This window comes from Panicum virgatum, chromosome 2N (assembly GCF_016808335.1).
Source record: "Panicum virgatum strain AP13 chromosome 2N, P.virgatum_v5, whole genome shotgun sequence".
Lineage (NCBI taxonomy): Eukaryota > Viridiplantae > Streptophyta > Magnoliopsida > Poales > Poaceae > Panicum > Panicum virgatum.
Genome location: NC_053146.1, coordinates 62,569,092 through 62,583,073, shown reverse-complemented (window position 1 = coordinate 62,583,073; position 13,982 = coordinate 62,569,092). Strand labels below are relative to the sequence as shown.

The following is a 13,982-nucleotide window of genomic DNA, read 5'->3' as shown; positions in this document are numbered from 1 at the left end:
TCCATAACTCACAAACCAATAAAGGTTTACATATGAAATTGTTTTGGCATGTCACTAACGTCATGATAAACCAAAGTCTAGTTGAAGTCAAAGTGAGAAAATGAAATTTCACACATGAAATGACAAGTCTTTTGAATCATGGCTTTTAAAGATTTAAACTACATTTCAAATTTCGAACCCATCTGCTTTGATAATAATTTCTAAAATACAGCTCAAACGAATTTTTTTGCCCAAAACCAAAGTTATAGGTTTTTAAAAGACAAACAACTTTTATGTTCAAAGTTTTTTGAGTTATCACACAACAATGGGAGAAAATTTTGTATTTCGAAGTATATAGTACCTTTTCAAATGCACTCAAGTTTCAAATTTTAACTTTCAAAGGAAGCTTCAAATGAACTTTTGCCTAAAACTAAAGTTGTAGATCTCGAAATGTTGAACAACTTTGGTATTCAAGAGTTTTTCATTTGAGGTCAAGAAAATGGATAAAAATTTAGTTTACAAAGTGAAGTTTTGGAACTTCGAGTTAATTACGATATTGCCATCAACTCCATCCCCTTCCTCTGTTTCCCGTCGTGACGGCGTCGTCGTCTCGCCATCGGCCACGCGCCGCTCCCTCGCCGCGCCCCCAGCCCTTCCCCATCCCTGGGTTCTCCCGAAAGCTCTTGACCCCTCCACGCGGCGCTACCTCCCTACGCGCACGTCGAGGATGGCCGCTCGACGCGCCACGGCGACGATGCGCCGAGCCGTGTCGTGCGCCTTCTCTCCACCTCCCCTGTGCCCTCGCTCCCTTCCTTGCTTGCGTCCTCATCTTGCTCTCCTCCCCTCTCTCGACATGGCAGCCCGACCCCTGCTCCAGCTACTCGCGGGTAAGCTCGCGTCGCGCCCATGGCGTCGCCACCCACGGCCTCCACGCGGAGCCCCCTCCTCCGCCCTCCCTCGACCCGAGCCACCTCCGGGAACGAGTCCCTCTCGGCTCACTGGTGCTCCCCGACCCCTCCACCGCCGCCCCAACCCACTGGAACGGCGCCGCCGTGGTTCAGACCGCCGCCGGCCGCCCGCTCCACGTCGAGCTCCCACCTCTGCCCTCCCACAGCTCCAATCAACCCCCGGGAACGGCTTCACCTCGCCCCCAACGGAGCTCCCAAGCCCATCCAAGCCGCCTTCCCCTCGCCGGAGTGCCGCAGCCGCGACACAGGGCCGCCGGCGCCCGCGAACAGGCCACCACAGGCCACCTCAGCCCCAACTGAGACCACCGGCAGGTGCGCACGAGCCCCCTCACCCTTTCCCCCAACTTCCCCCTCGCCGCCGGGGCCGAACCTCGCTGGAAACGGCGCCGTAGACCCTCCCCTGTTCTGTTCCGTCCACCAAGGACCTCTCGTGAGAAGAAACAGAAATCCAGGGGGCTAGATGCAAAAGTTCGTTTCCTTTTTCTTTTGTTTTCAAAAACAGCAAACTTGTAAATTCCATATAAAATCGTATAAAAATCATAAAAATGCAAACTAAAATGTTTTGGAATCCTTAAATCAAAACCTACAACTTTTATTACAGTCAATTGTTCATATTATGCTTCTATTTTAATCTAGGATAAAGATTAGATTAAATAGCACACAAATGTATCTCCTGTTCTAGTCATGAAATAAGGCTAGTTTTTGTACAGTGTTATACACCATAGATGAATAAATTACTGTAAAACTTTGAGAACATTTTGACAAATCTAGCTATAGGTTTCATTAGATTTTGGTTTATGCCTATGTTAAATATATTTAAATCCACAAGATTCTATACTAGTTTTCTTGAGCTGAAATTTTTAGGACAGTCTTACCTTTGTTTCTAGATGCTATAGAAAAATTTTGGGAATTTGTAGTAATGTATAACTAGTTCTTTTCTTTTATTCATGAATAAATTTTGTAAATCAAAAACCCTAGTTTTCTTCATTAGAAAAATCTCATAGTTTTACTAGAGCTTGGTTCTGAGTAGATGAATTTGCATGACAATTTTGAGAATCAATAACTTCCTACTTTATTCTGTAAAAATAGATCTTTATCCCAGCAGAAGTTGTTTAACTTTTTGTTCATGTTTAATCTGTTTCATGAAAATAGCTGAAAATTTTATTGTAAGTTGGTATTTTAGTTTTGTTCCTTGCAGCAGAATTTCAACCCCATGAGCTATGAGTAACTATAGTTTTGGATAAAGCATGTTATCTTTAGTTTTGTTAGAAGAAATAACTTTTGTTTGTTTTGGTATATAATGAAAACCCCACTTTGTTTTTATGAGCTAAGTTGTGTTAAATAACTACTCTATAAACGATTGCCCATGTGATACGATTGTTTGCTATTTGTTGGACTACAACTTTATCGTGAAGGAAAAATAATAGCATCTACATTGTTGAGCAACTCGAAACTGTGCATTCATACATATGCATTGTCGCAATTCATTTAGGTACGATAGAAGAACCGCGTGAATGACGTGATATCGGAGCCGAGCCAGAAGACGGTGAATGGTGGACACATCTAGAAGATGGACGGATGGATCCAGATGTGCACAACTGAAGGAAGATGCTCACCGAGCACTTATCCTCTAACTAACACTAACCTAGTGTTATTCTCAGGTAAGCCCCGGAGCATGTCCTATCTATTTTTAAATTTATGCAACTTATTACTATTTCTATCTACTTGTGCATTTAAGTTTACTGGAGTTGCTTGGAACCGTAGCTGCATGATCCAAGGTACCTATGCTTGAACACTAGTATGTGTAGTTCGCTAGTTGGCTAGGCTAATGGTTCGGTAGAAGTCGAGTGATTTTCTGTCACTCGCGAGAACTATAGGAGTTGAATGTCTACTACATACTGCAACTATAAGGCTCACGGGCGGGGTTGTGGTACTTGTGATACCCCGTCTGTTTAGTGAAAATGGATAAGGCCGCAGTGTGTGGTAGTGGTGGTTAAGCTTTTGAAAGTACTAACCACATGCCGAGAAATATGGTAATCGGTAAGCTTAAGTACATGATCGGCCCGGCGAGTAGACTTCTCCCTCACCTTCTTTGAACGTCGTTTCTCATGCGCACACATGCGGGTGCAGAGTCGTCGTAGTCTGTAGTCGAGGACGGTGACCCTGATCCACAACCCGGAATGAAAGGGGAAAAGTCGTGTGGGTGACTTGGTTCCCATACGTGTGTGTTAGGTCTGCCTGGCCAGGTTAACAAATTCGATTCGAATCGTCCGCTTCTCACGGTTTGGGACTGCTTAACCCTTTTGCCACATAGAGTAAGAAGTGAAAGATGATGATGATGATGAATATGGTTGATTGGATGGTGAAAGATAATTGTTCCCACCATGTATGATATTGGATAGATGCTCACCTAGAATGATTAATTGAACTAGAATTTGGAAGCTAAAACCTAAAATTAAGGATCTACTCTTTGCTACTTTTCGGCAAAACAAACCCCTCAAGGCAAAAACTTTGCATGTCTAGATAAAAGGCTAAGTATACCCTTAGTCGGGTAAGCCTTGCTGAGTATTAGTATACTCAGCCTTGCTTGTGGCTTTATTTTTTTCAGGTGGTACATCTGAGGATGTGATTGATGTCATGTACGGGCTTCATCATGACGTCTTCTATCATCGCTAGACTATCGTGTATTTTTCTGCTGCACTTGAACTCTGTTGTACTTTTATAAATTCAAACTTGTTTTGTAATATTAATTCAATTTCATACTCTGTGCTGTAAAATTTGCGGAATGTTGCATTCTCTGGACTGCTTTGTCGATCCTGTTTCAAGTGGTTTAATCAGGATTTTACCGGACAGCACTGCCGGATTACTCCGTTTTAAGTGCGTGTTAACTATAGTTACTGTTTCAGTGTTGGTTAGCGCACTTAAGCCGGATTAATTTGGGCGGGACTGCCACAATCATCAATTCTCATAAATCACTTTCTACCTCCCAATTAACAAGAGACTGGACGGTGATCACATGTGTCAACGGATCAACACGGAACCCACGCTGCAGCCACTTACATATGGAACCAAAACTCCTTTCCAGAGGTTTATCTATGGCTAGATGTGCACTTAAAGGCAGAAAGATCTACTCCATTTGACCCATACAAAACATTGTAGTCACCATAAAATACTTGAAACTGCATCTTGCTCGACATATCTGTATATCACATAATATTTATCGAGTTATACTCTTTACTTCACTACCTTATTCAATAATCCGTAAAAACTAAGTATGAAATTCAACAACAACGTATAAGTATTCATAACTATGTGATGACACTCAAATTCTATACTGCATATGCCAAATTCTATTCTAAGTAATAATTAATTTATAAACACGTCTCTAATAGTAATGCAATTGTAATAATAAATACGTAGTACTAATTTTCTAAACTAATTTACTACTACGTAACTACAAACTAAAGTATCATTAAACACCTACTTAAATGGTTCTACTATAGCACTAATTAAATTAAATTACTCACCCCTACTTAAATTACTCCTACTTAAATGCGTAGTATTTAAATGGAAAAATATATAAACTAAATGTAAGGGGGGTTACCCCCGGTCGCCCGAGGGGGGGCGACAGGCCCCCCTGCCGCGCCCGTGGGCGGGGCCCGGTGGTCGCCCGAGGGGGGGCGACAGGCCCCCTTTTTTTCTAGGGACCTCGTTGCAAATTTGAAGAAAAAAATTACACTTAGGGCCTGTCGCCCTATGGGGGGCGACCGGGGGTATTTTTGAAATATTTCAAAACGGACATATATTTTTGAAATTTTTATTTTTTTTAAATATAAAAATGAAAAAAGCGCTAAACAAGCCGGGCCCGTGCTTCTTCTCCAGGCCCACGCATCACCGGGTGGGCTTCCCGCAGGCCCGGTCTAGCCCGCGAAACTCTCGGGGTCCACCTCTCCATCCAACTCGGCTGCCTCGTTTTGCCTCAAAGCATCTCTCACCATTTCACCAAGTCACCACATCGTCGTCCTCTCTCCACTTCGCCAGCGCCCGCGCCACGCCACGCCAGGCGGCAGGCGCCATCGCCGCCGCCGGTCCTCTTCGCCAGCGGCCACGTCTCCGGCGTACCACCGCCGGAGAACGTAAAACATCTCGAAGGAACCCTCCTCCTCCGTGTTCGTCTTCGTCTTCGTCGTCCTCTCAGCTGGACCGCGTGGGCTGGGAGATCCGTCCGGACCTGCGGCTGTTTCCATTTTCTGGTAAGGCCCATCACCCTGCTTCGATGGATTATTGCTTGAATCCTGTTGCGTGGGATCTCATCTTTGCTGCGCTCGATCGAATCCGCGCCTCTCGTTCGCACTCCCCGCCGGTTAGAAGCGGATTTGCTTGCTTCAATTGCTAAGCCACCCGCTGCTAGTCCAGTACATGACATCCATCCATCTATTGATGGCTCGATTTCGCTCTTCTTCAGCAGCGGGCAAGAAATAAGAATGCAGGATCGATCTCAGTTGACTCCCTATCTAGTCCGTATGACTTCATGCCGGCGGTGTTGATGCAATTCATTTTGCAACTCGTGAAAAAGGTTGGGGATCGACATCGGCCCCTTTGCTTGTGTGTGGATTGATGGAGCGATTAGTGGATCGAGCCTAACATTGCAATTGCTGTCATTGCGAATGCTAAATGCGGTAGCCGATGTCCTTCTATTCTTTTTTCCCAAATGCAGCCGCAATTGGCATAAAGCTTTCCCCTCCAAGGTCGAAGCTAGTAAGTTATGTATATGTTTGGAGTAATAGGAAACCAGGGAGTGCAGAAAGACAAAAGAAGTGGTAGACGCAGTGTTACAATCCGTTGTCTACCGTTTAGCTATTTATTCAGATTAAATGGTTATTAAACATGATAATCGGTTGATTAAATGGATACGGTTGGTCAATGCGTACTCTCTCCGTCCCATAAAAAAATGAATCACTCTAGTATTAAAAAAATATTCTTAAAAATAAGTCATCTTATTCTACTTGAATTATAAATAATAAATAGCGGGAAAATATAATTATTTTATTTTTTTATTAATTTGTCCTAAAATTTTTAAAATGATTTGTTTTCGAGGATGGAGGAAGTAGCATTTGCGTGGGCTAAATGAATGTATAGGCGAATAGTGGTCAAGACACAAATCTAGAAGAACAGCCTGGGGCTCGAGGCTCCTGTCCTGGATGTCCTTGTTGCACTCGTTTACCATTTTTTCCCTGTCTTGGGTGGCAGGGTGCCTATAACCCCAGACGGGGATGTTAGGCTAATCGTGTAAGGTTTCATGTTGCGATTTCCAAAGGTGCCACATCATCTCAGAAGAACGAAACTTGTGAATGAAACTGGAACTCCAGTGGACAGTTTCATTTCACAATTTCTTAGGCCATCCATGACATTTACTGGTAGCATGATGTTGTGATCCAGTGCTCCATGCGATTGTGTAGCCACATGTATTTGTTAATGGAAGCACTAGAATACTAGAACAATGATTAACAAGCATCATGTTGCTTCACACTACGAAAGAAGAAGAAAGCATTCACACTAAAGTGTTATTCATGGTAAGCATGACACAGATCATAGATGGTTAAACAAGGTAACACTGATAGATAGCATGCTTACACAAGCATGACCGATATCAATGATGGTTAAACAAGATACAAGCATACCGTCAATGGTCACACAAGCATGACACAGATCATAGATGGTTAAACAAAGTACAATGGTAGATAGCATGCTCACACAAGCATGCTAGATTGCCTCTAAAACTAAACCTCATCATTGTTACTGAATAGCTTCTTCTCCATCATCGCCAAATTCTTATCCCTTCTAGCCTTTTATTCTTCTGTCATTTGGCTTATGTCTTGCTGCAGCAATGAATTATAAACTAACATCATATTTGCTTCCTTTTCCTTTTCCTTTTCTGCTGTCTTGAGTTTCATCCTTGAGATTTCACAGGATCTGAATATTGATAGCGCACAACCAAATAAAAGTAGCATAATTTGCACACAGGATCTATCTCAAATAAGGTGCTAATCCAGACTATGACAATCTAATGATGCTAAAGTCTAAATAATTCAAACCATATCCGTGAGCTATCTTGATTTAAGATATTTTTTCGCTTTTCATCAATTGGAGTAGCTATCTGTTCATAACGTACTGTCTACTGCGAAAGTCAAAGAACAGAGACATACCGGGGATGTAGTGGTGACTGCAGTGGCATTCCAGGACCTAGTGTTGGATAGGGCGGCGGCACGTGTTGATCCACCGGCGGATGCGGCGGCGGCGGTGGCGCAGCACGAGGCACCGGCCTTGGCGGCGCAGCAGGAGCTTCCTCTTGGTTGCACCTCCTTTCTTCTCTCGGCTCGACATCTTGGTGCTCTAGGAGCAATTGGTGGCTGCAGCAGAAAGGAAGGGGAGGTGAAAGAAATAAACAGGCAAAAGAAATCGGCGGGAGATGAGCGCGGGCGCGGGAGCGGTGTGCGAGGGCGGGAGAAGGCGCGCGGGCGCGAGAGGGAGCGCGGGGAGCTCTGCCGCCTCGCCACATCCGGGATCTGCGGAGGAAACGAAGCCCCCCAGTGCGGTTTCATTCTTTTTCCTAGGACTCGGTAACGGTGCCGGTGCCGGACTCGTTTCATCTGGATGAAACGATAACTTTCTCTTTCTTCTTCAATTCGTTGCCAGGTCATGCTTTTGGCTGATGTGTCACCGCATGAAACACCTATGAAATGGCCACCGGGACTGGCCTTAGGCGCTGACGTTGACACCTGCTTTGTTGCGTCACATGTGATATTTTGCCAGGTTTGTAGCACAGTTTTGCCTTGTTGAGCAGCAGAATTACAGTGACATTTGTATCTCCCCACCCATTGCGCCTCTCCAGGCCCAAAACTTCCCGGGCTTCTGACAGCCCAGCCCGGCCCGTACGTCGACTGGGGTCCACCTCCACCCGGCTGCCCCGTCTCGTTTGTCTCAAAGCATCTCTCACACCATCGCATCGACCTCCTCGCCACTTCGCCAGCGCCCGCGCCACGCCAGGCGCCATAGCCGCCGCCGTCCACTTCACCAGCGCCCGCGTCTCCGGCATCCTGCCGCCGAGCACGCTGGCCGCTTCGGAGTGCAATACGTCCATTGCGTCTTTGTCGTTGTCGTCTCGCTGTGCTCGAGCGGCGTGGACTGGAGATCCGTCCGGACCCGCGACTGATTCCATTTGCTGGTAAAGTACCTTAGCTTGCTTAGATGGATTCTTCCTTGAATTGTCTTCTTTGGGATCTCATCCCTGCTCTGAACAATCAAATCCACAGCTTTCGTTCGTTTTCTCCGTCGGTTAGCATCGGATTTGCTTGCTTCGTGAGACGCTACTAGTCTAATCCATCCGTCGATGGTTCGATAAGGTTCTTCTTCGTGAGCACGCGGGATCGATCTCACTTGGCCCCGCATGACTCGGTCCCGAAGTGCGGGTGCAGTTCATTTTGCAACTTGAAAAAGAATTGGGGGGATCAAGTGAATCCCATGTCCCGTCCCGTGTTAAGTCAGCCCATGGATGGCGTGAGATCAATAAAGTGCAGCTTCTCGTAACTTAGTGATCCTGATCGGTGGGTCAAACCTAACCTGCAATTGCTGTCACTCCTAATGCAAATTTTTTGGTGGGGAATGACTGTGAAATGCAGCCATTTTTGTTTTCAGTTAGAGTGCCAGAAGTTTTTTCTCCTTCAGCTTAGTATATGATGTACATTTAGAGTAGGAAATATTTGAATGCAGCAATTATGCTTTTGCACGATGTCTGAACTTGGTGTGCTTAAATCTAATTTTGGTATACTGATATAGAGTAGGAGAGTTTCGTTTATTTTTCAAAAAAAGGAGAAAGTTCTTTGGGCCCACATGTCATGGGGCAATCAATGGCATATTCGGGAGCATGACACTTTCCGGTGGCATTTGATGGATTATCCCTTAATTTAAGTGCTGCAAGCTATTGTGCACTTCTTCTTGTTGAGTAATCACTAATCAGTATTTCTGAGCATATTGAGGCTCAATTCGTCCTATCGCATTTTGGTCCAGCTAAAGCTAATTCTACAGTCTATACTACTCTCACAGATTTTCATAGTCTGACTAAGTTGACTACTTCCCCTTGTATCTTCACACTTCATGTATTGGAGACTTGTTCTAGGGTTTCATATTCCTGTCCTGGTGATGTGCATGTAGAGTTGACTGACCACTACGTGATGTTTAATATGATTCTGACCTGTACTTATTTCTACAGATGGATTCTGTTGAAATCAAGGAAGAAGATTATCAGGTACATATGTTTGCCCACATATTTATGTTATATCGAGCCCATATGTTTATGTTCTATCAATCATTTGCATTCAGCCATCATGGATCCTAATCTGTACCCCCATTGCTTTTGTGCAGATGGATCCCATTGAAATCAAGGATGATGAAGAGCATCCGATAGAGATGCTTGTTGATCAGCCTCGTTTTCTAGAACCTTTATGTCCAGAGGAGGTCAATGAAGACACACGGGTATACCCTCGTGTAGGGGATGAGTACCAGGTGGAAGTTCTGGATCTACTAACTGAAGAGGAACAAGCAAAACTAAGGTCATCGACAGTTTATGATAGCAGAGCGTTTGGTTTTGAATACCCTGTGGGAGTAGGATTAGCTATTCCAATCACGTGGACCCAAAATACAAGCACTCATATAAAAGAAGAGTATGGGGGATTTTCAGGATGCAGGTCATGTCCATCACAAGATGAAGGTCCTATCCACAACAGTGAAAATATTCCTGGAAATTTATATCAGGACATCATTTGTTCAGAGTGTAAAGTTGGATATGCTGAGCAAGGTGAGAAATTATCAGGGTCAGCTGGACAAGACATGCACTGCTCACAAAAAAGGAAGCTTTCAGGTTCTTGTGCAAAGAAGGAATTCAATGATTGTTTTCCATTGCCTGGGATGCCAAGATACTCCTGGAGTGATGAAGAGTCCCGGACTTTTCTCCTTGGTCTCTACATTTTTGGGAAAAATCTTGTTCAGGTGACTAAGTTTACGGAAACTAAGACAATGGGAGAAGTTTTGTCCTATTACTATGGAGAATTTTTCAGGTCTGATGCATACAGACGATGGGCAGCGTGTAGAAAAGCAAGAAGCAGGAGGTGTATTCTTGGGCTTCGTATATTTTCTGGTCCAAGGCAGCAGGAACTGTTGTCACGTTTGCTTGCTGGCGTAGCTAGGGAAGTTGAAGCTTCGTTGATGGAGGTGTGCTGACTTTTCTTTTCCTCTTCCTTTTAGTTTTATTCTACTTATTTTCCTTTTTCCTATAAACATCAAACCACTGAAAAATGACGTGTACAATCAGTTCAACAACTACAAGCTTACATTTTGTAATATCTTTAATTTGTGATAATGACACTTAAGGCAGGCCAGCTCATCAGCATTGCTTGCTATAGTATTTGCTCCACTCTACATCTATTAAAACCATGCTTTTCTGCTTTTGAAAAAGGCCTAGTATTTAGTATGCTTGTTCTTATTTAATATTTATTTTGTGGTATTTTAACCTTTTGCTCTAAGAAGCTCATACTTTTTCATCTAGCATTTCATTGCATTGATGTGATGCGATGCTATCAGCTCTCTCAAGAGGCTGACCTCTATATATGGTCTTCTGCAGGTATTTAAGATATTCAATGAGGGAACATCTACTTTTGAGCAGTTTATCTTGACATTAAGGTCCACAGTTGGTGCTCAAGTTCTTGTAGAAGCAGTTGGAATTGGCAAGGGAAAGTATGACTTGACTGGATTTGCATTAGATCCTAGTCGAAATCATGGTATCTCGACCCGCCCAGAAATCCCTGTTGGCAAGGCTTGCTCAGCACTTTCATCTGGAGATATCATAAAGTTTTTGACTGGCGATTTCAGACTAAGCAAGGCAAGATCCAATGATCTATTCTGGGAGGCTGTCTGGCCTCGCTTGCTTTCAAGGGGCTGGCACTCAGAACAACCTAAGGACTCTTCACTAGTTGGAAAGCACGCTTTAGTCTTTCTCATTCCAGGTGTAAAGAAATTTTCTAGAAAGAAGCTTGTCAAAGGAAATCATTATTTTGATTCTATTAGTGATGTCTTGAGCAAAGTTGCATCTGAACCAAGGCTGCTTGAATTTGGAGTTCAGGGTGGTAATGGTGACAGCGGGATTAATCATGAAAATGGATGGATCCATGATTCTGAACTTGACAGAAATACCCTTCCTAAAAAGAAACCTACCTACAACAGTCCCACTGAGCCTGATTGTTCCCCAGAACTAATGAAATTCACTGTGGTGGATACCAGCCTTGTTCAAGGGGAAGAACCTTCTAAGGTAAGGTCACTAAGAAATCTACCAATAGATTCCAGTCATGGTTACATGTCTTCACCACATTCTGGAGATTCTGGGAGTGACAGCACAGTGGAACACTCAGATTCTGAGGACAGCTCTGAGCCTTATGAACATATAAGCACTGATCGAAACGCAACCGGTGTAAAGTATGCTAGCGAGGAGAGAAAAAGTAAGGCACCAACAATTGATAAGATCGATTCTAGTGTAATTGCGAAAGCTGCTTCCTTAGGCGCATTATCACCAAACAATGGTCATAATTCAATTGATCAAGGTTTCAGCACAATGAGTAATGCATGCTCTTCAACAGCAACTATTCTTCCTGTTGACCTTGAAAGGGACCATGCCACCACTACTTCCACTGAAATAAGCTTCCAGTTTGATCAAAGGGTAAATGTTGAGTCCCAAGTGTTCTTAGCACCCTTCTCAAAGAGAAGAAGGTTAGTTTCCTCGAAGACTGAAAGAACTGGCCGCAGAAATACCAGCATCAATGAAAACCATTACTGGAAACAAGTTGACGAGCCGCTGCAACATGATGTGTCTGGAGCAAATGAAGCAAGCGGAGAGGCCAATTCTTTTGTATGGGGTGCAATTCCAAACTCATCAACTAACATATCCTTTGATATGAATAACAAGAAGCCATACTGCAGACAGCTCAACAATGTGTCCCCTAACTCTGAAACAATGGTCTACAAAGAATCTTGCCAAAATAGGAACGCCATTGATCTGAATATCCCACAAATGCCTTCTGATTATGAGTCAAGTCTGATCTATATTGTTCCTCCATCTGACAAAAGTACCGAAACCATGGTCAGGCCTCTATGTTCTTCAGGAACTGAGGTGGCTGACCGCCTTCCAGACATGGATGCCTCTAGTGATGCGCTCTATGAGGAGCTTTCTTTCAACTCAAGAAGGCATAGCAGCAGAAGTCGCCCACCAACTGCCCGAGCTCTGGAAGCTCTTGCCTGTGGCTTTCTTGGGACCAAACAGAAGGGCAGGGAGGCAAATTTCCCATCTTCAAGCAGGAGCAGCAGACCTGTTCGGCGACCACGAAGATCACCTGATGTTGCACTTCCATTTTCTTCTGATGGCAAAGGATGTAGTTCTCATTTTCCTGATCCGCCCACGGATGTCAATGGATGGGGCATGAGTAATCCTCCATTCCAAATGATTCACAGCAGCTCCTCTGATAAATCCACAGATAAAGTTGCTCCTGATTTGTTTGGAGCAGATAAGTCTACTGACAAAGGAGTTCATGAATTGTTTGGCATACCTTAGATCACATGAAAATGAGTCAGGTCGACCCATATCTAGCAATATCTTTGGACTAGTAGACCTTTATTGAATGGACTGGTGGCTGCTGGTTAAGAGAATGAAGTGATCGAGTGGTCAAAATGCTACCTGAAGTGATGGGCACTGCTTGTTCAGACTTCAGACTTTGGTTTATGATTGAGAACGAATGGAGGAAGAATATACAGCTCAGTTTTCAGTTTCATCTATAGTTTTGTGCATGTCTATTGCCTAAATATTCAATCTTGATACTTATCAAGAACATATGACACCAATGAACAACAAAGATGTGATAGACAACTGCCTTCACATTGGGCACTCCAGCCTCCAGTGGCTTATCAAGTTTTATGTGACAGATCATGAGCTTCTTGTTCAGATGATGAAGCTTTTACATTTTTTTTCTTTGAGGATTTCTGATAAAACTTTACCGCAAGTTATACTCTTGCCTTTCATTACATGTACTATGTGGGACAACAGAGAAAGCGTGTAATAGAGCGCCCATATAAGAACCATACATGAACTAAACTTGAAACTCTCTCTGTGGACAAACCAAGAAGGCCTACTTGTGGAATCTGTATGCCCATGATTTTTTTTTGTGAACAAAACCCATGATCTTTTTTGAGGTTTAGAGTTTCGATCTGCTGAGTAAGGTTATTATTGATCCGTGACCTAGGTTTGGTGTATGCTACTAGATGCGTCTTCTGGTGGGTTACTTTTCGGTTTTTCGGCTTTTCTTCCTTTGCCTCCTAAAAACTATTTCAGTATTTCTCGTTTCATCCTTTGATACATTTGAAACTGACAGACATCGATTGCATTTGTTTGGTCGTAAGGTTTTCATGTGATGATCATAGGTCATTTGTGACCTATACACTTGCTTTCCTAAATTTTACAAGAGTTCCTCAGAGACCAGATTTCAATATGTATTGGTTTCAGTGGCGCCTGCTCAGCAATACTTGTTTAGTTACGCAAGAACGCAGAAAAATTACAGCTCAGTAGTACGATGTCTCAAAATAGCAACACTTCAATAATGAAGTGATGCTAAGTCAACATATATTCTTCTTTTTTGGGAGGAGTTGCGTCAACATATCTCACATTCCAATGTTTGTGTTCAAAACAATGTCCAAAGAATAGTTGTGCCCATACGTTCACCAGCTTTAAGGATCAGAAAAACTTCCGCTCGCCCCCCCCCCCCCTCCTCCACCTCGCCGCTGCCGAAGGGGTCGCCGGAAGTCCCTGCGGGCCTCGAGGAGGGCGGTGGCAAGGCTTCCCCCTGGTGGTGCGCGGGCCCCTCTCCCTCTTCCTCCTCTACCTCGCCGCTGCCGGAGGGGTCGCCGGAAGTCCCTGCGGGCCTCGAGGAGGGCGGCGGCGAG

At 44.0% G+C, this 13,982-nt stretch overlaps 1 protein-coding gene and 2 long non-coding RNA genes across 4 annotated transcripts; 2 read left to right on the top strand and 1 right to left on the bottom strand.

The window, feature by feature from the left end:
* Nucleotides 1–705: 705 nt before the first annotated feature.
* On the top strand, nucleotides 706–3,616 carry LOC120658984. The gene is made up of 3 exons (XR_005668900.1): nucleotides 706–1,259; nucleotides 2,440–2,608; nucleotides 3,556–3,616. It is a non-coding gene; the product is annotated as an uncharacterized LOC120658984 (long non-coding RNA).
* Nucleotides 3,617–4,939: 1,323 nt separating this feature from the next.
* LOC120661715 lies at nucleotides 4,940–13,234 on the top strand. 2 transcript variants are annotated; one of them, XM_039940637.1, is made up of 6 exons: nucleotides 4,950–5,200; nucleotides 7,644–7,760; nucleotides 7,840–8,172; nucleotides 9,217–9,252; nucleotides 9,369–10,214; nucleotides 10,624–13,234. In XM_039940637.1, exons 4-6 carry the CDS (start codon nucleotides 9,217–9,219, stop codon nucleotides 12,598–12,600), a joined length of 2,859 nt encoding a protein of 952 aa, XP_039796571.1. In that variant the 5' UTR covers nucleotides 4,950–5,200; nucleotides 7,644–7,760; nucleotides 7,840–8,172; the 3' UTR covers nucleotides 12,601–13,234. The 2 variants fall into 2 exon arrangements, with proteins under 2 accessions (XP_039796572.1, XP_039796571.1); XM_039940638.1 differs by lacking the exons at nucleotides 7,644–7,760; nucleotides 7,840–8,172 and having other exon boundaries at nucleotides 4,940–5,200.
* Nucleotides 6,879–7,241, bottom strand: LOC120661717. Its single transcript, XR_005670027.1, has 2 exons — nucleotides 7,154–7,241; nucleotides 6,879–6,920 (listed from the first exon to the last, which is right to left on the bottom strand). It is a non-coding gene; the product is annotated as an uncharacterized LOC120661717 (long non-coding RNA).
* Nucleotides 13,235–13,982: the final 748 nt, after the last annotated feature.